Source organism: Ambystoma mexicanum, chromosome 2q (assembly GCF_040938575.1).
Source record: "Ambystoma mexicanum isolate Mex_15411 chromosome 2q, UKY_AmexF1_1, whole genome shotgun sequence".
NCBI lineage: Eukaryota > Metazoa > Chordata > Amphibia > Caudata > Ambystomatidae > Ambystoma > Ambystoma mexicanum.
Window position 1 is genome coordinate 1296582048 of NC_090924.1, and position 27033 is coordinate 1296609080.

Here is a 27033-nt window from a genome sequence, read left to right on the forward strand (position 1 = left end):
GGTTGTAAGGTTAGACCCATATAAGTTACAGTTCAAGTGTTTAACGTGGAATGTTAGCGGGCTTAATACCCACCAGAAATTGAGAAAAGTAGAGTCTTTCTTGAGGCGTCACCAATTGGATTTGGTGGTGCGCCAAGAAACTCATTTGGAGGGCAGATGGAAACGAACTCCATCTTTGGCGTTACCCCTCTATTATACAGGCAACTACGGACCTTAAAGTACCTGGAGTGCTAATAGCAATAAAACAAGGTTCAGACCTTTAAGATGTTTGTTTCAAGGTTCATAAGGAGGGAAGATATGTATTTGTGATTGTAAAATGCAGGGAGATTAAGTTTACAGTAGCTGCTATATATGCTCCGAACACAAATCAGAATGCCTTTTTGAAACATACTACCAGGCAATTACAACTAGTTATGGAAGGTGAACTAGTAATCATGGTTGATCTTAACATAGCGTGAGTCCCGGAAAGGAATTGTAGCAAATTCATGAGATGTAGCGCACCCTCCCCATCTGTAGCCGTCCAAAAGAAATTTGCAGATTTAACTCTAGTGGATGTTTGGCTTACTATTAAGGGAGATGAAAAGGGCTATACCTTTTACTCGCACATCAATCAGACGTTCTCCCGAATAGACTATGTATGGACATCCACCACAAAATTGGGACTCCCGCAATACATCTCTCTGATCTGCCCCAATCAGGGTAGATTTTGACATTAAAAAAAAAGAAACAGATGATGGTCCTGGAGATTCCCGTTAGCGTTGCTACAAGACTCCTTGGCTATAGGTACAATTGTTGATCACATAAGACACATAAGACAATATTTCAATCAAAATAAAGAGGGAGAGACGCTGTGGCATATTATCTGGGATGCCTTTAAAGCAACAATGCAAGGGGTCCTCATATCAGCAGAGGCCAATAGATATAAACAAAGGGTAGCAGTCGAACAAGAACTAGAGGGGGATTTTAACTCAAATCTTAAAGAGGAACAAACTCGGGACCTCAGATCCAAAAAGAATTCAGGGCAGTGGCTGGTAGACTAAATCTCCTTACAGCTAAGAAAGCAGAGAAAGCCCTTCTCATGCTGAAACTAAAATAATATATTAAGGCTAATAAAATGGATTGCTTACTCGCTTCTAAACTCTCACAGAAAAACAGCCTCAAAGTTTATACAACAGATCAAAATGCCCTCAGGGGAACTGACTTCAGAGAATATAGGTATATCTACACAATTTCACGCCACTTGCACCAATCTCTACAAAACAGAAACTCCTGATGCAGTGAGGCAAAAAGAATATTTAGATTCGGTTATACATCCTCAGATTACCCCAATGGTTAGCTCGGCATTGGAGGCACCTATAACCCAGGATGAAGTATTCTGGTCCAGACGGATATCTGGCCAGATTTTATTAATTATGTAGCAATCTACTAGTCCCCACATTGACCAGATTATAAAAAACTTTTACGGATACACAACATTTCTCCATCCATGGACGAAGCTAAAATAATTCTCTTTCCTAAACCTGGTAAAGACCCAACAAATTGTGGGTCGTATCGGCCTATCGCTTTAATTAACATAGACGCCAACATTTTTACTAAGGTTCTGGCCAATAGGTTAGTAGATTAAATGCCTGACCTTATCCATCCAGATGAAACAGGCTTCATAAAAAACATACACATGACAATATCCGTAGAGTATGTCATGTTCTAGAGAAAGTGGAAAAAAAGCAGATCTCAGCGGTGTTAGTCTATCGACACGGAGAAAGCTTTTGACTGCGTGGAATGGTAATTTCGCTTTCTGACCTTAAAGGCATGGTCTAGTAAAAATTTTTATTGTCCCTACGGGTCGGCCATGTTTTTTTAAGCCTAAGTGGCTCGATTTTAGAAAACTTTCCTATGGACCTTACCCGAGTTTTCGTCCATTAAACGCACGCGAAAACAAGCACCAGGGAGCCGCCATTTTCTGATAATCCTATCTTTTCCCCAATCGCCCTGGCTGACCTGCTTTTGCGGCACTAAATCTATTCCCCCACCCCTGAACCTGACATTATCAAAACATTCATATTCCCCGCCTCTCCCTGTGACGTTACTGTGCTGTGTAGGCAAACCCGCCCATTCGTCTTCTGCGCAACTCCACATAGAACCCGGAAACCAACACAGATCAACTCACAACACAGCGCGCCACAATTCGGAATATGAAACTGTACTTTAAAATGAAACAGCAACACGGTACATTTGGTAAAGTACATTTATTTGACATTAAATGTTTAGAGAATATTCTGCAATTGCCATATGAACTCCGAAAGTCTTTTATTTTCTTTTATCTGTATCCGCAATAACTGTTCCGTTTCATCTTGAGTCACGCGCTGTTCCTTTATGGTACACAGGGTGTTCATTTTTGTAAAAAGAATCACTTTGGAAGCACGGTGAACCGCAAGGCTGTTCCATCAACTAGGCACTAGTCCAGCCCAAAGGTTGATATGTTGCTTCTAGCCACTAGTACAGCATAAGGGCATGTGGGCCCTTGGCGATGGTCCCATAATATGGTGATCGTGCTCCAGTTGTTGACACGAAGCTGCAGGTGTCTGCTGAAGAATCCATCCGCCGGTGTCTCAAACAGATGGCAGGGCAGAAAGGGATCAAATACCTGTTATGAAAACAAAAAAATGATAATTAGTCTCGCTAGCCGAACTTCATTAATATTACTCATTTTATTTATTACGGCCGATCAGAAACTATTTGCCTGCAAGGATAGTTCAATGGAGTATGTTCGTCTCTAAAATCAATGCGAAAAGTAACAAGATAAATCGAGGCCAACACACAATGATAAACGACAGTCTACATGTGTGAGGAATGATATGATATATGATATGGCATTTGTAACGCGCCTATACTCAAGTGTTTCTAGGCGTGACGAGGCAGGTGGGGAACAAGGGCAGACAGACAATGATCCTACTAGGCCAGGTGTCTTTCTGATCGCGCATGGGGAAGGGCTGTACATGGTTAGTTGAATACAAATTAAATAATAGGGCCAGCTGGTGGCAAGTGCAAGGTAAATGCCGCGAGAAGGGGCTGAAGGATACAGAGACAGTCCCGTAGTGCAGGGAAAAGTGGCTGGGCCAAGGACCGAGATCGGTGAGACCAGTGGACCTGCATGCCCATGTGCCCACTACGAACAGTTTTACTTGCTTTTCCTAGCTCTTCATTAATTCATTTATTCATGCATCCATTCATTAAATCTTCATTCCGGTATTAAAGCGTGTAAAGATTTACTTACATTATATTTGAAATTTCCATTGTGTCTCTTCGTAATGCAGTCTGTAAAACAGACCGTGCTCTTGACAATGATTTTTCGTATACTGACCTAAAACTGAAACTCGGTCTAGTTTCTGAATTTTCTGCCTTATCGTCTCTTACGTTATTGCGCACTCCCTTCAAATGTAGTTCTTTCGGCATGGTCCCTGTCTCAAGGTCAAAAAACAATAGACCCTTATACTTCCAGTGCGACTTGTGGGCCTCATCTGGGCGCTGTCCTTCGCATTCTTTATTTGCAACATCACGTAGTATAGGCATCTGTGAGAACTTGAAGTTTAGAATCTGTCTATGTAGTGCGCCTCAATGTGCAAATGCGAACTGGCTTCTCTCCCAAATGCCACGGCCCGCTTGGCTGGCGCGTTCTAAGTGCCCCAATTTTGTCCCCGTTGTCTGCGAGCTTTGCAGCCCAAATTGAGACATTTAATTTTTGGCGGAAGGTCAGGGAAAGTATAAAGTACCACAGGAGTTGAGTTAAAAGTGAGATTTATTGTTTGTTTGTTTTATTATTTGCAATACGCAAGCCTCCCCTCCGTTAACAGTGCGCAGCATTTACATTTACATGAGATGAGACATGAGAAAAATATATACATACACATATGTGAGGTGAAGAGAGAATTCAAAGATGACACCCAGCTTGTTCGCCACCCATGATGGTGAAGGTAGGGGTTAGGTTTACAGGTACACTGTACAATAACATTTATTTACAAAAAGACAATCGTATTGCAATTATTTAAACCGGGATTTGTACTTCACAATTAGCTGTGCTTCGGGTGGGCATGGCACAGTCGCAATGTTCGGTGGCAATGGATCACTGCCAAAATTCCATATCTGTGCTTCTCTAACACAGCAACAATAAGGCCTTTCACAAAGTCGAACTGCATTTCATCATAGACTGGTTTGATCACCCATTGCTTACTTCGTTTTGAAAACACCTTAGTGTAGCGAGGCATCCTTACTTTAGCCCTAGTCCTAGATTGTTCACGTCCGACATTGCTGTTATGGGCCAAGATCGCTAGTAGAGTGCGATGTTTCATGCCCCGAAAGCTAAAATGCAAGCGCTTTGGCCTGTACTTTAGGCACATATTGTGGAACACCTCTAAATCTCCTGTGTGACAGAATTCTGTCCGTCCTCTCAAATCTCTTGATAGAGTTTTGTCGAAAACAATCTTCTCAATGGCTGTGTGTGTCGGTGAAGATGGAATCAACCACTTCTTCTTCCGTGCCTCCTCTGGGGACAAAGGGCCATGTTCACATTGGTGGAAATGTTCATTTGCTGTCCAGCGGTGAACCTTGGTACAGTGGTGCATCAGTGACCGCCATTTTTCAAGTAGTATTTCCACTGACCCCTCACAAGTTTTTGAGCTCCACCAAAGATGGTTGGTGATAGAATGTGACCACTGCAAAATACTTTCAAAACCTTTTTTTTCCCCTGCAGCCGAGATTTTCTTATTGATTGATTTAGCAAGATGCCATACGTCAAATTGATGTTTAATATGTGGGAACTGCTCTCTCATTGTCTTGGCAATTGAAACGTGTCTATCTGTGGCTATGAGGTCGATTTGCATTCCCCTCGATTGTAGATATTCCACTGATTTTATAAAACCTAGTTTCTCCATGGCCATTGAGGATGTACATTGTGTTACCTGCACGACCACCAAACTCACAATTTTCTTACTATCCATGTCCTGAAAGTGGTAGGTGCAGTACTTGGCAGAAAATCCAGGGCTGTCGCACTGTCCATCGCCGGCTAGCCTGAATCGTTTGCCTTCGAATGTACTTGCTAGAGACAATTGTTCAATTTTCCAACCATCACTAATGGCCGGAAACAGATAATCACATTGGTATGTGTAGTACAGCGCTTTAGAAATGAAATGGAGTCCCACAAACTGAAAGAAAGCCTCTAACTTTCTAAAACTGGAGCCACTAAAAAGTGATGCAGCTGCACACAGTAGATTGCCTGCTGGCAGTTTCCCCAGCATCGGTTGTGCAGACCATGAGAACCTATGATTTAATCTACAGGCGGCATTTATTTTGACGTTACTGCCTTTTATTTGACGAGTCACATTAATCAATGGCTTCCCACATACTTTCCCTCTAATGGAATGCACACATTTCAGCATACTTATAATTTCCATCAAACAACTGTTGAATACAATGTATTTGCTCTCTTTCATTAGACTGTCATCCTGCGTCAACGTTGTTTCGGCCCTTGACGTTGTGGAGATTTCAACACATTGGAAAGTAATATCGCTGATATCAAGTTCTGATGCGTCTATGGATGCTGCGGCTGGTTCATTCTCTATCATTTCGACATCTATTACTTCAAAATTGATGGGAGAACACAACAATGTCGACAGGTTTTTTGGTGGCAAATTTTTGGCGGGTGTAGATTGTGTAAATTGATCTGCAACTACTTCAGAGCTATCTTCAATACATTCAATAACATCTTCTTGTGGTGGTGCGGTCGCACTGTAGCTATGGTCCAATGCAACTTTGCTGTAGTCTCCAAACACAATTAATTCATGTTCTGGCCATTGGACATGAGCATCTCGAGCCTGAACACGCCTCGCCTCAATTAATAGTTCCACCATAGTGTACACGGTCTGGCATGCCACATCTCTCATTCGCTTCACTGCTTGTGTGTATAGTTCTGACACCCACGGGTAACTGGAAGAGAGATTGGAAAAGGGATGTTCAGTTTAAACACAAGATGGAGTGTAGTAGAATTGACTGGAAAAAAACATAAAATAGTCCCCAGCACAAACATTTTTTTAAAGTTATGAACTATTTGTAACTAACCTTTTTTTGTTTTTTTTTCTTTGCAACTTTTTTGACTGGACCTTCAACATCTGCACGCTGTAGCTCCGATTCGTTTCCGCATGTCCTCCCTTCCTCTTGCGCTGCAACGACTATATTTTCTGTATCCGCATAGACAGCACGGAATGAGGCTCCATCGTCTCCCTGAAACATAGTACTTTCATTACTATGTATCAAAATATTGTTAGCATAAAACACACGTGAGGACGAATACACAGGTACATCTCAATAGCCAAATACGATTTAAACATTGTGTGCAACAATCAAACGACAAGTATTCCACCAGTGATGATCTATTTTGATGGAACTGTCAGTATCCATACCTCTGGCTCTGCATGGACTGCCATGAATGGTTGTATTGGAGAGGAGGCATCCGCATCTCCCTGAAACACAGTACTTGCATTAGTATGCTTTTCAATATTGGAAACACAACACACACTTGGGGTCGACGGCACAGGTACATATAAAGAGATAACCGCGATAGATGCATTGTCCAAAAGAATCAAGGAAAATCCAAATATGATCACATTTCATCGACTTATTTCAACGATTCCTTTACATCTGCATCATCTAAATGAGATGTTGTGATTGTGGTGGAAGCTCCGTCATCTCCCTGAAACACAGTACTTGCGTTAATAGGGAAGAAAGTATAGCAAATGGAATCACGTTATATGATTACGCATGATGGAGCTGTCATTATCCATACCTCGTGCTGCTGAAGAATATCTATGGATGTTGCAAATGTAGTGCGCACTTCCGAAAGCTGTTGCGCCGATTCGTATACTTGAATATCAGGCTCTGCATCAAGTGCAGGGGTTGACGCTCCATCAACTGCCTGAAACATAGTACTTGCATTAGTGAGGATTACAATTGTGAAAACATAACACACCTCGGGTCGACAGCACAGGTACATATCAACAGCTAACCACGAATGAAACATTGTGTAGAACAAACGACAAGAATTCCAGCTCTGATGATGATGCTCGATGGAGCTGTCAGTATCCATACCTCCTGATGTTGAAAAACATCTAGAAATGTTGTAGATGTGGCGGACGCTTCAGCATCTCCCTGAAAGACAGTACTTGCATTAGTATGGATAACACTAATTATAATTGAAAACAAACACCAGTGGACGATAACTAAGGTGTATATCAATTGGAAAGCAGTAACCAAACATTCGGTAAAATAATTACACGATAGAATAAAACTATTACTTGACATGCATAAAACAAGTATGTAGCGGATTAGCCTAGTAAGATTACCTGATACGCGCTAGAAGTGGTTGATAACTGCGACCACGTCAAGGATGTAGAATGTTCTTGCTTCAGATTCAAGGGATAGTCAAGAAGTTGTAAAGGTCAATTAATGATTGATAATGAAATGCCAATATTAAAAATAGCCATGTAAGCCGACAGAATACTTGAAAAATGCTCAATACAGCACAGTTTTCTGTTCCCATATATATATATATACATTGCGTTTGTGGGTTATGAAATTGAAAAAGAATATATTGATAAATGTCATTATTCCAAAAACTATACACTCATATCAATATCGAAATTATTACAAGGGATAGAACGCCTACAATATCAATGAATCCATTTGGCTACACACTACCGCAAGGCCGAAAGCTAAATCCGGACAATTGACTCACCGGTGGCGGAATGTGGACGAATAGAGTGGGAATAGCGTTTTCGCGCAATTTCCATGTCGTTCGCCGTTTATTCTTCTTTGTTACCCAAGAAGTTGTGTACATGTCCAAGGAAAAGTGTCGGCTGCAGATGCGGTATCGATCACCCCTCTTGTCCTCTAAGACTTGTTAGACTCTACTTTCCAGCTCATCCAGTGGATATCCGCAATGTCTGACCCATTCTCTTATTCGATCAACAGTTTTCGGGAATACATGCATTGTAGTTCCTTCAGATTTCGCATGGGTCTTCGAAGGGCAACCGCTAATCGAACAGGCAGGCATTGTTTATAAATCTGAAAAGTAAATATCAACATTATTATACAATCTTCAAGAGTAAAGATTTGATACAAGAGTAAATGAATCATACAAATATCAATGCAAGGTTTGTATTGGTCGCAGGAACTATACCAGTTCATTATGTGCTGCTTAGTATTTGCATAAGTTGCAGAAATGTATAATTGATGTGACTGAAATCTGAACATGTGACTCGTCAATTGGATGTTCTGTCTTGCACGAGAAGGAAACATGCTTACATTATAGACTGGACCCCCGAAGGATGCAATTCAATGACAATAGACACAGATGAAAATAAATAGATCTATTGATAGCATAGCAATGGAAACTCAAGTCAATACCAATGAGACCAATGAACATAGCAGTATTGTGTACTCTACTCAAAAATAGATAGAAATTTAAAAATCTGCGAAATATGACCAGGATACATGGCCTTACCTTGACCAACAAACAGTTGGATTCAGCAAGCAGAGCAGTATGTTGCGGGAAATAGGTGGATGGCCACAGGTAGCGCACTGATGGGTATGCTCGAAGCGTACACAGAAGTTCACGGATAGCACGACGACGAGCAGATTAGCATAGATCTCAGTCGTTTCCAGGTAGCACGTTCAGGAGTTGACTTGCAAAGCACAAAGATGTTCTCATGAGACATATGGAGTGGTTTTTAAAGTATTAGAAACTGGGGTGTGTTTGTGAATGAATGACGTATGTATGTCGTGGTATTAGGGGGGCGGCCTGCTTGAAGGGGAGGCCTGCCTGGAGACACGGGGTCTGAGGAGGCCATGTTACCGATGGCCCCTTGGCGTGGGACACCTTTTGAAGTGTACATGCAGTTTGGCACCTTGGCCTTTCACGCCCCTGACAGCCCCCCATGCCAGCGCTCATCCCCGGGTGTGAACTGCCTTTGATAGAGTGGGGTGGGATGGATGGGCCTGGGGCGTGCAGATAAGGCACAGGAAGACTGCTGAATGGAGACACACTTATGTGTATTGCAGGGGGGCGGCCTGCCTCAGCGGAGGCCTGCCTGGAGACACGGGGTCTGAGGAGACCATGTGAACAATGGCCCCTTGGCGTGGGACACCTTTTGAAGTGTACATGTAGTTTGGCACCTTGGCCGTTTGCGCCCGTCACAGCCCCCCATGCCAGCGCGCATCCACCGGCGCGAACCGCCTTTGATACAGGGGGGTGGGATGGATGGCCCTGGGGCGTGCAGATAAGGCACAGGAAGACTGCTGAATGGAGACATACTTATGTGGATTGCAGGAGGGCGGCCTGCCTCAGGGGAGGCCTGCCTGGAGACACGGGGTCTGAGGAGACCATGTGAACAATGGCCCCTTGGCCTGGGACACCTTTTGAAGTGTACATGTAGTTTGGCACCTTGGACTTTCGCGCCCCTGACAGCCCCCCATTCCAGCGCACATCCACCGGCGCGAACCGCCTTTATATCAATATACAGTATATCGCCTTTATATCAATGATAGTATATCGTTGCTTATCAATAACAAATGCCACATACCGGAGATTCTTGTGAGCACAGACCCACACTTCAACCGGTGTATTATAGTGGTCAAGACTGTATAATCCAATGGTAAATGTTAGTATAGATATATGTGTGACTTTTATAGAGCCATAACCTACTGAAAGACTTTGAACAAGTGTGTTTTAGTGCATGCATTATCGAGAATATGTTATGTTAGCTTAGATAGATAGTGACCACCCTGCTTCACAGCAACCAGACCTTCACCCATTCGGAGCACAGATGTCTGACATCCATCCTTGAATGGAGACACACTTGATTCATTTAAAAAATCGAGACAACAGTTGTTAAAATATATGTGGTGTTTTATTTTGTATCTTATTTTCATGACACAAAAATACAAGACTTTAAAGATTATACAGGTCAGGTTGCAGCACAGCGAGAGAAAATCCCCTGTACTGACCGCTGTCACTCGGGAACGTTTCTCTAATGGCACGAACGGCACAGGCGGGTATCACTCTTCGAACGCGGTGTCCAAGCCTCCCGTGAAGCCACCATGTAAAGGAACGATAGGCCACCAGCCTGTACCACCTGTGAAAAGGAATGAAACAAACTGTTTTTAAATTACCAAGATAAGTTTAATAAAAAAATAAACGTTTGTTGTCAATGACAATTCTTGTAACTAATGGCATTTTACACGGACAAATGCTATCTACACAATGCACACTATTCAACGACTTACATGCGTTACAATGATATGTAGATGTAATTTTGGATATAGTAGAAGACCATGAAATAGGAGTGGCATGACAAGCAGAGTATACTTACTCGTTACTCGGATTACGAGGACGAACAGTTGTTCGAAGTTCGTGCATAAGCACCATCATTATTCTCAACACGGCCCGTGTGAGGCAGGCTGCCCTGAAGTCTGGCAGCTCGGTGATGCATTGCGGTCGTGGCTCGCCTTCCGAAATGTAGGCCAGGCATCCCGTGTTTTCTCGGCAGCAGCAGTTCTCGTCCTCAGTTGGCATTAGCTCGCACCGATTGCATGTGCACCAGGTGGAGACGCCGTCCATTCGACTAGGCCCAGGCTGTTATGAAACGGTCTGTTTATACTTATTGAGGAGAGAGGCGTCCTGCCATTTCCATGGCGACACGTCATTAGCTGAAGCGCAGCGAATGTTGACATGAGACGTGCTTTGGCGTTGGGAAATGGGCGGTACGAGTCTGCTGATGACAGGCTCAGGGGCGGGGGAATTGATTTAGTGCCGCAAAAGCAGGTCAGCCAGGGCGATCGGGGAAAAGATAGGATTATCAGAAAATGGCGGCTCCCTGGTGCTTGTTTTCGCGTGCGTTTAATGGACGAAAACTCGGGTAAGGTCCATAGGAAAGTTTTCTAAAATCGAGCCACTTAGGCTTAAAAAAACATGGCCGACCCGTAGGGACAATAACAATTTTTACTAGACCATGCCTTTAACTAAAATGGGATTGGGCTCAAAATTCATGGGGCTAACCAAAGCCAACTATAAGAATCTGTCTGCGAGACTTGAGATAAATGGGCCAATTATCACCCCCAATAGAGCTACAATGTGGAACTAAACACAGGTGCCCATTGTCACCATTGTTGTATGCACTTCATTTAGATCCCCTTCTAGCGAAGGTTTGTAAAACAGAGGGAATAAATAGAATATATTTCAGAGGCATTTTCTACAAAATAATTTCATACGCCAACGATATGTTACTTACGGCAACAGACCCGTCAAACTCTTTACAGAAGGCTACACAGGAATTTGAACTCTTTGGTGGGGTAGCAGGATTAAAGATCAATGTAGCAAAGTCTGAGATTTTAAACTTGTCCCTTTCACCATCCGACATGCAAGATCTACTGGAACACACTCCCTTGGGGTGGGCGTGAGCGGTAATACAATTATTGTGAGTCGTAATAACCCCTACATTACGAGGTCTCTGTGCAGTAAATTATCCCACATTGCTAAATGATTTAGAAAATACAGCTAAAGAGATGGAACCCCCCCCCCCCCCAACTATATCATGAGTGGGTAGAATATAAACTAGAAACATGGTCACTCTTCCTAAGGCTTTGTATATATTTCAAGCATTACCAGTGAGGGTCCCTCTTATGTTTTTTTCGTAGAACGCACAGAGCTATCTCCAGATTTATATGACTACTACTACCTGAGTCGCGTTAAGCACACTAATGCTCCCAACTGAAAAGTATGGAATGGGTCTTCCCAATCTATTGAAATAATATCGTGCAGCCCAAATTAGGGTAATAAAAGAATGGTCTGTGGATGAAACCGAAAAACAATGGATTTAGATGCAGCAGGCAGTGGGGGCACCCCGATTATCAGAGGTATTATGGTTCCTGAAAAAAGATTGCCCGACTAACATACATACGAGCAAGATAACGAAGTATTGGAAGACAACTGGGATGCGGTAGTCAAAAGGCATAAATGGACTACATATCCCTCCCCACTCACTCCAATGTTCCTCAATCCGCAGTTCACTCCCGGCCTAGAGCCTAAAGCATTCAAAGAATGGAAATTAGAGATATGTTTCAGGGGGCTGAGGCTAAAACATTCAAACAATGTCAGCAAGAGATAGTTCTACCGGAAAAATCCAGATTCCAATCTTTCAGATGTGACACTGGATCCTCGCTCCACCGGTACATGCCACAACGATAAGAGAATTAACACTGCTAGAAAAGTTTGTAACCTCTGACTCAGGGGATAAAGCACTATCTAATTTACATAAGATGATGGGAGATGTGGAAACAAAAGGGTTAAGTAGCTATAAGCGGCGTTGGTAAATAACACTGGGGGAGGAGATATTAGATTCAGATTGGGAAACTTATGAAAACAATCCCCAAACTTACAAGGTCAATCCAAACGAGAGTGTTTTGGATAAAAATGATGGTTCAATGGCATTACACTCCAACCCGTTTGAAGAAAATAAACTCCTTGTCGGATGGATACTGGAAGGAATGTGGAGGGGTGGGGAACTGGGTACATGTTTGGTGGAGCTGTCCAGCAGTAACAGATTACTGGGATACAGTAAATAAACATATGAAAGAAATGTTTTACGCGTATGCCTATTGTTGATGTTAGTGAAGGACTAATCAACCAAAGCCAATACAAAAGACATATGCCATATTGCAACTGGCGACACTACTCACAATCGCCCAAAAATGGAAAGCAAAGGAGTCCCCTCATCCCACAGAATGGTTCGCCAAAATGTGGAACTTTCTTGCAATGGAATGGATGATATACACATTATAGGGAGATCAGGCTGCTTTCTCTAAATACTGGAAAGTAGTAGATTTTTAACAAAGACTATAATGTTTGTAAAAACTACTTATTAATAAGGCGAATTGTGTAGCCCAGTAACAATTGCTGTACATTAAGTTGAAAATCGTTGTCACACAGATGTTTCCAGATGTAAAATCGTTTGGGGAAGTAGTTGGGAAGGGAGGGGCGTTTAACGGGGTTGTTTGGGGGGAGGGTAGAGTTTGGGACTTGTAAGATACAACAGAAATTTCAAAAAAAAAATAAATACAAAAAGACCCAATCTGGAACAACAAAGGGAGTTGTCGGAAACGTATTCACAACGACCTTCAGGAATTGGGCCATAATCGGCATCATAAAGAAAGAACCTTCATCCGGGGATTTTTTAAACACAGACAAGGCCACTAAAATCCTTTGACTGTGGTAACCTGAAGGCCTGTTGAGGCCAGTGACAGCAGGAACTCCATCACTGTAGTGGTGGGGCAAGAGATGGGGTCAATCTCGCGTTCACTGCACCACGCCTCAAATATTCTTCACTTGCATGCATACAGAGATATTGTAGACTATCTGCTTGCAGCCAGCAACACCTCAAGTTCCTCCTCTGAGAGGTCCCCGTCATCATACCTCATCCTCTCAAGAGCCACGCATGTAAGTTGAGGGACTCTGGGGTTGGATGGAGTACTCAACCTTACTACTGGTTCAGGAGATACGGGCGCCAAGGCAACTGGTGAGGTGGACAGATCCAAAACATAGGAGTACCACGTACTCCTCGCCCAGTCTGGGGCAATCAAGGTCGCTCAAAACCTCTTCAACCTCCTGAGAATCCAAGGAATGACGGGAATCGGGGTGAAGGCATAGTGGAGAGGGAAGGTCCAACCCACCGGGAATGCTTCCCCCAGTGCACCGTTCGCTGGGAATTCCCTCGAGCAAAACTGTCTGTACTTACTGTTGGACTCTGTGGCAAACAGATCCACTGCTGCGATACACCAACGAGAGAAGACCTCCTCCAGTACTTCCTGGCACACTTCCCACTCGTGCGAGACCGTGCTCTGCCTGCTCAGAGCATACACCAAGCCATTCTCTGTCCCTGCCAGATGAACTGCAGAGACAGAGATCATGTTCTCCAGCAACCATAACCACAGCTGCATCACCTCTCTGCAGAGGGGTATGGTGCCCACGCCACCTTGCTTGTTCAGGTAATGCATGGCCACTGTGTTGTCCTCAGAATCAGGACATGCTTCCCCTTGAGAGATGGGACGAAAGCCCTCAGAGTTAGCCTAATGGCTCACAATTCCAACCTGTTGATATGCAACTTGGCTTTCGTCGCTGATCAAAGTCCACTTACCTGCAAATCCTAGCAGTGAGTGCCCCGACGGCTCAGATGCATCCGTGACCACTCGACCCTGAGGCCAAGGTGGCCAGAAGGGTTCCCCCACCATAAAATTGCTGTGGTCAGTCCACCAGCTGAGGTTACTTTGAGAGGATCCGCGAGCGCTCCGAGGTACTGTGACAACTGACCACTTTCAGCCATTGTAGGGATCTCATGCGCAGCCTGGCCTCTGGCACTAGAAAAATAAAATAGGCCATGAGACCTAAGAGGCGGAGGAAGGAAGCTGCCTGTAAGGTGGTGTGATTCCGGAACAAGTGTACCATCTGTGCTATGCTGTAGACTCTCTCTTTGAGAAGAGACTCTGAACATTTCCAGAGAGTCATCAGTCTTCAGCTGTCTGACCAAAAAGAAACTCTCCCTCAAAAGGCATGTCCAGCAGCTTATTCTGGACGTTCAGGGAGAAGCCAAAGGTTTTCAGATTGGATTGTCTTCTCAATGCTACCGCTGAGCCCATTGAACAGCCAACACAGTCGGCCACGTCCAGGCCGGTCTCCGACGGCGGCTTGGCTACATTCTTCCCATCTTCCATCAGCCGTGTAAACCTATCCTGCATTTTACCTTCAGGGATGTACTGTGTTGCCTGCTCCAAGGCCTTCCATAGGACAAGAGAGTATTTCGCAAATCCACAGGCCACATTGGTGACTTTTAACGCCATGTTGCCAGAAGTAAAGACCTTCTTGGTCATTGCGTCCAACCTTTTACCCTCCCGGTCCGGAGGAAGATTTGAAGTGGATGCTGCACGCCTGGTGGCGATTGTAGCTGCCTATACAACAAGCCCTTCTGGAGAAGGGTAAGAACCCAGGAAAGATGGATCTTCTATTGCCGGCCTGTACTTCCCAGTAAAGTTAGAGTTGACCGGGGGAATGGATGTCCATCAGTTCATAGCCCTGAACAGGTGCTGAAGAGGACTTCAAACCTAAAGTATCTTCTACCCTTTCCAACAAAGTCCTAAATTTAGCATGAGTGTGTGTATAAGGCAGACCCTGCTGAAATTCGACATCTGGTGATGTGTCAAGGCCACTGGAGTAGTGTAACCCATGGCCCAATGCCAACAGGTCAGCTTGGTCGAAAAAATTAACACCTCCCGACTCTGTATTCATGGGATCAATGTCCCCTTCCCCCTGGTCATCGCACTTGCCGACAACGAAAATTGATGCCAAGGAATCGAAGAATCCCAACCTGAAGAGCGGAACAAAAGAACAGCCGCTGACAAGGGTGTTTCTTTCGACGGCCATTGGCGATGGTCGAGGCTTGGGCAATACATGGACGTCGGGGATGTCAGCCTCTTGATGACCAGTCGATGGGTTACGCGCCTCTTTTGGCATCGTGCCTGAAGGATTCTCAGACGCTGATGGCGAAGTATTGGCAAGCGTGGGGTCGGGGGGCCGCTCTTCCCGCTGAGGCCTGCTGTTCGAGTGGACACCCACACCTGCAGCAGTTTGAGTCTTAAACATTGCAAGCATTTGGGTTTTGAAACGTTCCCACTCTTCTCGAATGGTCGGCCCAGCCGAGGGATTACCTTTCTCAGACGACGAGCTGGGCTCGTGTCGATGGCGGTGGCATTGCTTTTTCTTACGTGACGAAGACTAGAAGTGTGACAGCTTTTTTGCCTTTCGACACCGATGTCTCGAGGCTCTTCTGTATGGGCCTCTGAGGACCGGACAAGCGACCGCGCCAGCGATTGGATTTTGACTGCATTTTGCAGCATGACACACATCCCTGTGTCGTGATCCGCACCCAGACACCACAGACAGGCGGGTCGGTCACGTCATTTTGGAATTGCAGTCAGTGCACCTTTTAAAGCACGAAATCCAGTGTGGACATCGGGGTCAATGTATTATGAAAGAAAATTTGACAGTGGTGTATATATATGACGCCTGACGTCACGTCCGAGCTCGACGGTGGAGCACTGAAGAAGACAGATCGACGTCTGAGTCGAGGTCCACTATACCCGCCCACTTGAATAAGTTTCCAAGCAGTAGCGCTGGATGAGGAAATCTATCAGTGAGAATCAATTCATTTAAAGATCCTTGATCCGTAGGCCGTTTCAACACAAAGCCGCCAAATATCCTTTGACTGCGGTGACCTGAAGGCCCGACAAGGCCAGTGACAGAAGGAACTCCATGACCGTAGTGGTGGGGCAGGAGATAGTGTCTACCTCATGTTCCCTGCACCACGCCTTGAATCTTCTACACATACACGCACACAACTATATTGTTGACTGCCTATGTGCAGTTAGTAGCACCTAGCACCTCCAAAACTACTTCTGAGACGTCCCAGTCATATCTCATCCTCTCAAGAGGCAGGGATGTAGTTTGAGGGATTTCAGATGAAGCACCCGACTGAGACAGAAGATCCGGTCACTGAGGCAACTGGAGTGGTGGGCAGATGGTAAAGTCGAGGAGATCCGAGTACCAAGTTCTCCTCGCCCAATCCGGGGCAATCAACATCACCTGAGAACCCAAGGAATGACAGGAATATGAGTAAAAGCATAGTGGAGATGGATGGTCCAGTACACCAGAAACGCATCCCCCAATGAACCTCTCGCCGGGAATTCCCTCGATAAAAACTGTCTGCATTTCCTGTTCTACTCCGTGGCAAACATATCCAGTGCCGGGGTACCGCACTGAGAGAAGAACTCTTCCAGGACTTCTTGGCGTGTGTGATTGTGCTCTGCCTGCTCAGATAGTCAACCAATCTGTTTTCTGTCACTGTCAGATGCACTGCTGAGACTGAGATCTGATTCTCCAGAAGCCAGCCCACAGCTGCATCACCTCTCTGCAAAGAGGAAGGGCGTGCACGCCACTCTGCTTGTTCAGGTAGTGCATGGCACCGTATTGTCTGTCATAATCAGGAGGTGCTTCCCTTGTAGAGAGGGCACGAACGCCTTTGGGGCCAACCTGATCGCAGCGCTTGCCTGTTTATGCCACTGTGCTTCCATCGCTGACCAAAGGGGGCTCACCTGCAATTTCTTGCAGTGAGCACTCCAACCTTTCAGTGATGCATCTTTGACTGGCCTGGGCCCCCTCCAAGATGTTCTCACTGCTGGCCCACCAAGAGATCGTTAGCCACCGACCTGGACAGTTTTAGAATGTCTCTGAAAGTGCTTACATACTGGGACCATTGCCCCAGCATATCTTAAATGAAGCCCCTGCGCTCCAGAGACTTGGCTGTCACTGTAGCTGCCAATTGGGCAGCTGTGACCTCTGAATCTGCTCTGTGCCACTGGTAGAACAGGCGCTGCAAATCAGGATACTGATGCAGCAGGACACATACATACTATGCTTTTAAAAGAGTAACCTGATCAGCAGATTACCCTTTCAGAGATGGATTTAACGGCATAATTGCATTCTTTAACACAAATCCGAAAAGCTAGTGCTTTTCACCCTTGTCAGATGGCAATTCCTCACAATGCCCCCATCAGAGGCAATACAGGCAGATCCTGTGAGGAATCAAGACAGGCATTTGATGCTCGCAGTCAGCAAAGAGTATAAAACCTAAGGACTTTGACTGATTCGTCATGGAGTGAAACAAGAGCAAATAACTTTAAACGAAGCAGTGTTCTTGAAGCAAGCGGGGTACACAGAAAAACAAAAGGTCACAGGGTCGGTGCCTCATATATATTGGCCCCCAACGCCATGTCCAGAGTGGGGTGTGTTTAGGCGTCAGGTCGAGCCAATCTGAACCACCTGGCGGCAAAAAGTTCTCCAAGGATCAGCTGCGCTACAGAATAGATCTCAGAGAAGGAATCCGTGGTAGTTTTTGTCATTAGAATCCTAGACCTCTCCAATTTGGGCGATCTTGCTCTATTGGCACCTTAAAAAGGTGGTTGTTCACCTGTGCCAGGAATGGAGTGGAGCTGAACGGGATAAGAGGAAGAGCAGAGTGTGAGAAGAGGAAGAATAGAAAGGTAAAAATCTCTGGTCACTTCTGAGCAGAACTGGAGATCCAGATACATTGTGTGCCAGTAGTTCAGACGCATGGACAGCCTGACCCCACTATAGTGGAGTGGATTCGTCCCATAATTGCTTTTAGGTTCTGTTTTGAAGGTAGAGGAAGCTCCTATGAAGAAACCTTTGGGTGAGTTCCTGGGATGTTCCACCTGTGGCTACCAGGTGAGCGATCTAGATTCCTGGATTTCCCATCATGATAGCCACAAAATCCACCAAAAGCTCTTCTTGAAACCAGTCTGGTGTAGGAAGCCTGATGAAAAGGTTTGGAGACTGTTTTGGTCAGTGCCACGAAGGAGTTTGGGGTTTGGGTGGATGACTTGAAAAATATCTTGGCTATCAAAGGGAAGGTCCATGATATGTTCTTGAACTTCCTAAATTAAGTTGAATGCATCCATGGCACTTCACATGCAAGACCACATGGTTATACCTCTTCTGGCTGTGTCAATATGGTGAACTGAGAACACAAGCTTATCAGGTCTAATGAGCTTGACCTCTGTAAAACCTGACTCGAAGGCTTGCTGCTTGTATATTGGTATGAAAGTCTGAAAATGTCATAACTCCCTCCACAGCTTTTGAGTACCTGCTGCAAGCAGGGTGCCTGCATTGGCCTGCTACAGAAGAAAATAATTGGCAAGCACCTGCCATCCATAAGGTTCCAGATGTTTATCATCCCTTTGGAGAATGGGAGCAGAAGAAGCAAGCATGCCAGATCCTGCTGGCTATTAATACAAGGATCGAGGTGCCACAACTGCCGAATGGAGCTGTGACCCATCAGAGAGGTCTTTTTGGAGGGAAGTGGCCTGTGCCTTGCATCAATTCCTTCTCCTGCAGAGGTTCCCCAGACACTGGTAATCCAAGAAACTGTCAACCCGCCAAAGAAAAGCCTTGGCGGAATGTGCAGGATTGTCCTCCTCTGCATCTGGCTGTTGGTCGTCTGAGCCGGGCCCCGGTCGGTTTCAGGTTCTGTTCAGGTGGATCCATCGCAGAGTCAGATGGAGGAGCTGGTTAGAGAAGGCCTGAGGCTGCAGCAGCAGTACAGGAAGTGGAGGGGCCAGAGCTGGTGCAGGAGCCAGCGCCCAGGCCCCACAGTAACATTCTATTGGTTGTTGCCGTGGGTATGCTTGGGGTCTGCTGGAGTAGTTCCTGAATCAAGCCCTTAAAATAATCTGCCATCGTTTTTGACCTCCTGAGCGATGGGAAGCAGTCAAAAAAACTATCTTGCTGTGTGGCCTGTAACTTGTGCGAGTGATGCTGTGACAGTAACTGCTACGTTGAGGCTGCTTTTGGTGTCCACGTGGAAGAGAATAGACCCAATGAGGTACCTCTGCTGCGGAGTCCATGACCCACTGGAGCCCAAAACCAAGTTGAGTAGGCAGTAGACCAGTATATAGCATGCCAGCTGGGTCTCGGGACAAAGGCTCCCCGGGGGATAATTAGCAGTGAGGATACTGGAGATTGCAGTTCTCTGGAAGTGGATCTTGCAGCCAGCTTGCCAAGGGACAACCCTGTGGGGATGGTGTGAGGCAGTTTCAGTTTTCTGCGCCCTCTGTTAGGGGGTCATTTTGTTTGGCAATTGCAACCATTCCACACTGTCTTTTATGGCCTAATTTAGATGACACACTGGCTCTTTTTCGGTGACATGGAGCACATGTTAACAGGTCTGGATACACCCTCTTGTAAGAGCCAGGGTTAATAGGGCATATGATGACTCAGGCAGTGGGAGAACCAAAACCTCAGATATTGTGTCTTTGGTAGTCCCTGTCCCCTTGGTCTGGAGCCTGGTTGTAGGACCAGTAAACATCTCTGTCTCTAGGCCACCCTTATCCCTGACCGCATCAACCCTTGGGATGGAATAACCATAGTGAGGTGCCTGAGGAAAAACAAAAAGAGGGCTTACCCTCAAGCGAGAGTGAAGATCTTCTAGATCGATTCTCAACAAAAGCCTGCACGCAATATGGAAGAGAGCCAACAGACATGTCTTTCCAGCAGCTGAATCAGTGACAAACCAGGACCCTAATGTGTCACAGGAAACTCATGTGTCCCACTTGTGGTTGGGCCGTAAACACTTGAGGCAGTACGTGTGAGTGTTTGTTGGCCAGAAGATACTGCCACAGGAGGCACAAGTAGCAAACTCTGTTCTCACTGACATGTGCTGCAAGATTTAGCTGTAAGGAGGCGACTGGTAATAAACAGAAAAAAGAGGGAAAGCTGAGGCAGCGTAAAACAATTTGCTGCTGCAGGTATGAAGGCATCCAGTCCCATAGCGAGGTAAAATTGAGAGATGGGCGAGGCTGATGGAGGAGTCCATGTGGGCCAGGCGGTATCCAGTGATTTAATCACTGGAAATAAACAAGGGGAAAAAAAAAATCGCACTCATCCTAAAATATGTTGAGAAGGGTGTGGATTAAAAAAATATATCGTTTCCCCCTTGATGTTTATTTCCAGCGATGAATTCAAATACAACTAGCCAGGCATACGTAATGCCAGCACGTTTCCTTGCATGCAGTAACTTTTAAGAGAAATGATTCCTCTGCTAGGAAATAGCAGCTCAGGTCATGTCCCATGAGAAATGAAGGAAAGGGGACAGGGTGTACGAGTAAATAAAGTAATTATTAATAATACAAACTGCCCATAATACTAAAGAACAACATTGTGTCATACACACTGTGAGCTGCAAGCAACGGGACAATGCCATTTCCACATTTTTACAATCTACCAAGAACTTTAGGATTACTCCTGAGTCCCAGATAATCCTTCAAGCTCAGATTGTCATCTTGTCAAAAAAACATTACAAATGATCAGGTCAGAACACTTCCGGACAGTGGGGCAGTTCTTCATTCTCTCACAGCTAGACAGAGGAAACTCACTACTTTTTAAAACTTCCAAATCCTCTGCAACCCCTGTAAAGGCAATCCTAAATGCTTCAGCCCATTTAATCACTAGAACGAAAAAAGAATCATATCCTAAAAAACCTGTGTTGGCTACTTCTGAAAGCCTAGCTCAATTGTGGTGTGTGCTGCAGCATTTACAAGGTACTTCTCCTTCAGCAGCTGTGTATGCACCTCAGAAGCTCACCATAGCACACACACACAGAATTGTCAACAAGAATCAAATAAGGACTTATAATAGAAATCCTCACAAATAAAGTCAAGTCAGATAATCAGACCTTCCTATACCTCGTCCTAAATAATTTAACTCTCCCCCAAAGACTATGCACATGCCTCTAGAAAGGACTGACTTCCACTTACTTACACTCTCACTGAGCTCAGATCTTAACTATGGTAAGGACTCCTATGCTTCTTAATCCACCTAGCTCCCCACCCTGCAGCCTATACTAATTGCTTTATTTTATCTTTTTCATTATCTATTTTGCTGTGAAGTGCTCAGCCACTTCGTATTAATGGTCTTGGAGACTCTGGAGAAATACATTCATTAAATACACATCAATTAGAAACATAGCTTTGAATTAAACCTTCTGGCAGTGCCATAACACTTTAAGAAAGCAAACTTACGTGCTCAGTTGAAACCGGACAAAGTTTTTAATGTTATTATAAATCCCCTTTCCCTCTTCAATGGCTGACCTGCAACACAAAAACACAAAAAAAGGAAAATCATACATCAGCCTCAGTTTCTCTTCAGCAGCAGAAAAACAAGCTTATTATAAACTGGAAAACAATCTAAAAGTGCATAGAAATGTCAAATCACTTTATGGCTATATTTTTTTGTCAAGTAGGTTCTGTTCTATTCCTATCCTAATCTGTAAGCACCAATGTACAGTACCTACACTGCTAATCACAAAGTACTACACTGTGGACAAAATGTGGGCATTCACATGTACTAAATATTGTAGCACTAAAGAACAAATTACTTGCATCTCGGTAATGTTCTTTCTAATGCGATGTTCTTCCCATGGATTCCTCATGTTTGATATCTATATCCCAGCTCAGCTGCTTTTTGGAAACGTTCTCACCACCAGGGGGTGCAGCGCAGCTCCATGTTAGCTCGGCCTGACGTCGCCACACAGCCAGCACCATACAGGACGTCGAGTAAGTATATATAGAGGAGCCGGATCCCATGACCTTAACACCACCCTTTTTCACCTAGCACTATGATGCGGCGGGATCATAGAACTAAAGTGTACCAGCTAGCCGCTAAGAGGGGCAGGTAGGGAGGGTGATGAAGAATCTGTGGGAGGAACATCCATCAGAAAAAGGTGTTCTTCTAATGGATTTCTTTCCTCCACAGATGCCTCATATAGACTCCTATAGCTGTACAGAGACATGGAGAGAGGACAGCTAGTATACCACCTAAACCAGAAAACTCTGAAGGACAGCTGTACCAAAACAAGCACCATGATCAGAAAGAGAATCCAAGCAGTAATGTTCAATGAACGTCTGCAAAGAAGCCCACTTAGCCACCTGTCAAAAGTTCAGAACAGGTACTACACCTTGCAGAGCTAAGGTGGTTGTCAGTCCTCTGGTAAAACATGCACTGAGTCCTTAAGACACTTCTTTACCAGCCAGATTTATAGCATTCTGAGAAGCAGAGCATGATCCACCTTGACCGGGTCATCCAGCATGGGCACCAGCATAGCCAACAAAAAGCTGGTCATGTTTCCTGGCTTTTCGCGTCAGAGACACTTAGTAGCCGAGGGCCTGCAGTGGGTTCAGCCGATTGAAACGTTGCTCTGCCTTGGAAGGAGGAGGCAGAGGAAAAAAGGAAGAGGAAAAAAGGCTGGAATGTGGATCTTTTGAGAGATGAAAATCAGAGACCAATTTCAGTCAGAAGAATGGCCTCACTCTCAATGACACCTTTTCCTTGGAGAAAACCAAGTAGGGAGGTTTAGCTCACTCGCCCATCTAGCAGAAATGATGGAGACCCAGAAAATCACCTTAAGGGTGAGCAAGGAATAAGTTACTTAACTGTAAATTCAATTCACCAGCATTGGTATCCTTCCTCAAGGCACATGCTGTTCGACTATTCCCAGTCAGGCTGGGAATCCTTGGTAACATTAAAGCAGTTTCATTTGAAATGAAGAACCAAGTGTTATCGTAGCATAATTATTGGGTCACTTACCCCTTAACCAATAGGGAGTGTCTCCCTAAGCTCCTCACCTAGAGGCCATCTTCAGATTTGCACAATACATGAGTGACAGTATCAAAACCTGTCAAGAAAAGCAAACGCTGGGTAGGAGGGAGGCTCACATGAATCTATGAAAGTTACCAAAGTTGGTTTACAAGAGTTACAGTTAAGTAATTTATTAATTCTCCAGCATTGGATCTTTCAGAATTGTACATACCGTTTGAGTAGATAAATAGAAGTACACATATGCATGCCTATGCATATCATGCTACATCGGGAGGAGAAAACCAAAGGCTCAACTTCAGGTGAAAATCTCATCTTAGGCAAAGAGTTGACAGCCTCTCTGACTTTTTACTCCCCCTCCGAGTCTCTGTCAACACAGAACAAGCTGGCGAAGGTTTGATGAGAGGATGACGTTCCCCGATTCCAGCGCTGACTGATACAGCTACGACCGCTGAGCAGATTCATTCCGTTTCGCCACTAATTTCAAACGGCAACCCTTTTATCTTGCATCGTAAACAGCCAAAAGCGGCACGTTATCCAGTTTTGGGTTCAGTAATAGACATATAAGATGTCACACAGCTGATTTCCAACAGACTAAGTGCATCAGTGTAACTCGAAGACACCGGCTACCAGTTCTACCTTTCCACAGTAAGAAGATACGTTGTTAAGATCTTCCAACACAACCCTATGCGAGGCCACCTTCAAATTAATCACATTAGAACCTGTGAAACTGATGACAGTTTAATTTGCCAAGATTAATGATAACCACGTCACTGTCAATCTCCGCGCTCCACTGTCTGCACATGTCCAGATTAGATTGGCCTAAAATTTACACCGGCCAAGGGTCACTATTCACCTCTCTTATGATGCAGCAAACTCTGATGTTGTTGAGAATGGATGATTCAGAATTGGACCATTAAGCGGCCCACTCCGTAGTTGAAGTTGCAGACAAAGTCACTGTCTTTTGCAGCTTTTTTCATGTTGTATGTTGTTCACAATTTACCTGATGAATTTCCCTTGATTTGATCGTGTGAATAGAGAGCGAGGAATGAAACCTGTTGGGATAAGTGAGTATGCATTGGCTTGACTGTGAGTGCATTGTGTTTTGTATTAGTAAATTGAATATTGATATTTGTTCTTGATTACAAATTTGCACTGGTTTAATTTTTTACCACTGTTGTAGAGGGAATTGTTTACTTCTACCATTACTCTTGTATGCATTCTTTTTGTCTGTTTATATGTTCAATCTTCTGCTGTTTGACAAACCATTGATTGTTTTTGTCTTCCACAAATGAATTTTATTTGATGTTTTTATGAATAAAAATGTAATATTTTTGATCATCTATCAGACTGGTAGCAGGTTGAATCTTCCTACAGACTACCAGGGATGTTCATTGATTAAGCTTGTGTTATTTTGAGTTCTTGAACAAAACACAAGTACTCTTTCCTGAATAAGAAAGCTGCTCACAAGCCTTGGAGTGTTTGCTAAAGGTTCATTACCTATTTTGAGGGTTGATGCTTGTTGAGCAGGTTAAAACGTAATTTCTCCCTCACACCTCCTTTTTGTATTGAAGGTTTGAACAGACCTACATGTCGCTGCCCTGCAGATTTCCATTAGGAAACCCTGAAAAGGAAGGAAGTGGTAGATGTGACAGCCCTTATCGAATGAGCCCTTAGTTGGGGGGCGAAGCCACCTGTTGACCAGGAGATGACAAAAGGAGGTGCAAGCCAAAAGACATCAGGCGATGGGGGGGCTTGGCGAACCAGTTGTTGATGGCAGTGGTAACAAAAGCCACAAACAGCTATTCGATGTGCGCAATGGCTTGGTAAGAACAACATAGCACTTCATTGCTTGCATTATATCCAGAGAGTGGAGGGAGTGTGCATAGCAGGTGTGGAAGGTGAGCCAGAGAATACTGGCAGTATTACAGGCTGATTGAGGTGAAAAGTTGAGGGCACTTTAGGGATGAAGGTAGGGCTGGTCATTAAAAGGACAGACTTCTAATGGATTGTGTCCTCTCACATATTCCTCATCTTTGATATATTCGTATCCTGCATTGCAGTCTCAGAAAGTTTTGACAGCAGGGGGTGCTATGTACCTCGGCAATTACCATTTCCGCGTCCAGACTTGACGTCGATGATAGCATAAAGAGCACGCACTGCATCCGTAGCCTCGATTCGGTCTTTCTGCATGCACTGCACGCTCTCCAACTGTTCTCGAATGGTTCGACTCGCCTAAGTGATTCTCTTTGACTAACGTAATTTCTTTTGTAATATATCATGATGTCTAACATGAAGTCATTGTTACGCTCACCTCCCTCCCACAGGGGTGTCGAGCGGAACTGGACAGCCACGGTCTCCACCAACATGATGTGTAGTGCAGAGATGACTGACTGAACTGGCCCACCTAGCTTCGTGTGCTTGACCCGTAGACGTAGTCTCCTAAAGACGGGGAAAGGGAATTAGCCACCTGTGGATTTGAGTAGTAACACCTCACTGCGTCCCCACTTATCACTTCTGACATTCCCTTTCACAAAGCTCACATTATAGTTTTGTATGATGAGCTCTCCATCCTGCGAAGAATGCAGGGGCGTGTTGATGGCCAGTTACTTCACTGACTTGAGGGTATTGGAAGAGTTCTGGACAAATCTTGGCTCCAAACCTCCGGGAGAAAGGCTGTAAGTATATAGTTCTAAAGAGTTCAAAATGTCCAAATAATCACTCTTGTCCAATTCCTTGTTTCTTTTGCAGCTTAGACCCCAAAGATGATCGTCTTGTGGCAGCTGAAAGCGTTCAGGTAAGAGTCTGGTGCTGGTGGATAATACCTCCTGCGGTAAAATCAGGTAAGCATATGGTGGCAAGAGATTATCCTTGTTTGTTCCCTTGGCTCACCTTGTTGTTTTCTTGTCCCCCTTAGGTGCTGGAATGCGGCAACCTGGTGATGGAGTCAGCACCGGATCGTAGAGATGCTGCGAGGAACGGTGAGTATGGCGCGGCGCTGCTGCTGGCGATGCGTTTAAAATGAAGTCTGTTTCTGGTTCGAAGATGCGCTGAATCTGAAATCAGGTAAGAAATCCAGTAAAGTTCTTGTAAGAGTCTGTTTTGTAACACTGTCCGGTAAATGTTGCCAAGGTTTAACTTGCTGCTTTCTCTTTTCTTGCAGGTGCAGCATAGGAAGATTTGGCGTGCTGGTGGATAATACCTCCTGCGGTAAAATCAGGTAAGCATATGGTGGCAAGAGATTATCCTTGTTTGTTCCCTTGGCTCACCTTGTTGTTTTCTTGTCCCCCTTAGGTGCTGGAATGCGGCAACCTGGTGATGGAGACAGCACCGGATCGTAGAGATGCTGCGAGGAACGGTGAGTATGGCGCGGCGCTGCTGCTGGCGATGCGTTTAAAATGAAGTCTGTTTCTGGTTCGAAGATGCGCTGAATCTGAAATCAGGTAAGAAATCCAGTAAAGTTCAGGTAAGAGTCTGTTTTGTAACACTGTCCGGTAAATGTTGCCAAGGTTTAACTTGCTGCTTTCTCTTTTCTTGCAGGTGCAGCATAGGAAGATTTGGCGTGCTGGTGGATAATACCTCCTGCGGTAAAATCAGGTAAGCATATGGTGGCAAGAGATTATCCTTGTTTGTTCCCTTGGCTCACCTTGTTGTTTTCTTGTCCCCCTTAGGTGCTGGAATGCGGCAACCTGGTGATGGAGACAGCACCGGAT

The 27033-nt window shown here is 44.8% G+C and overlaps 1 protein-coding gene across 6 annotated transcripts in view; it reads right to left on the reverse strand.

The window, feature by feature from the left end:
* Nucleotides 1-27033, reverse strand: part of ATP2C1 (ATPase secretory pathway Ca2+ transporting 1) — a 1883161-nt gene that overhangs the window by 308782 nt on the left and 1547346 nt on the right. For all 6 annotated transcript variants that reach the window (XM_069648728.1, XM_069648731.1, XM_069648729.1 and 3 more), the window contains one exon: nucleotides 21748-21816. In XM_069648728.1, the coding sequence (XP_069504829.1) occupies nucleotides 21748-21816 (69 nt within the window). The remainder of the gene's footprint in view (nucleotides 1-21747; nucleotides 21817-27033) is intronic.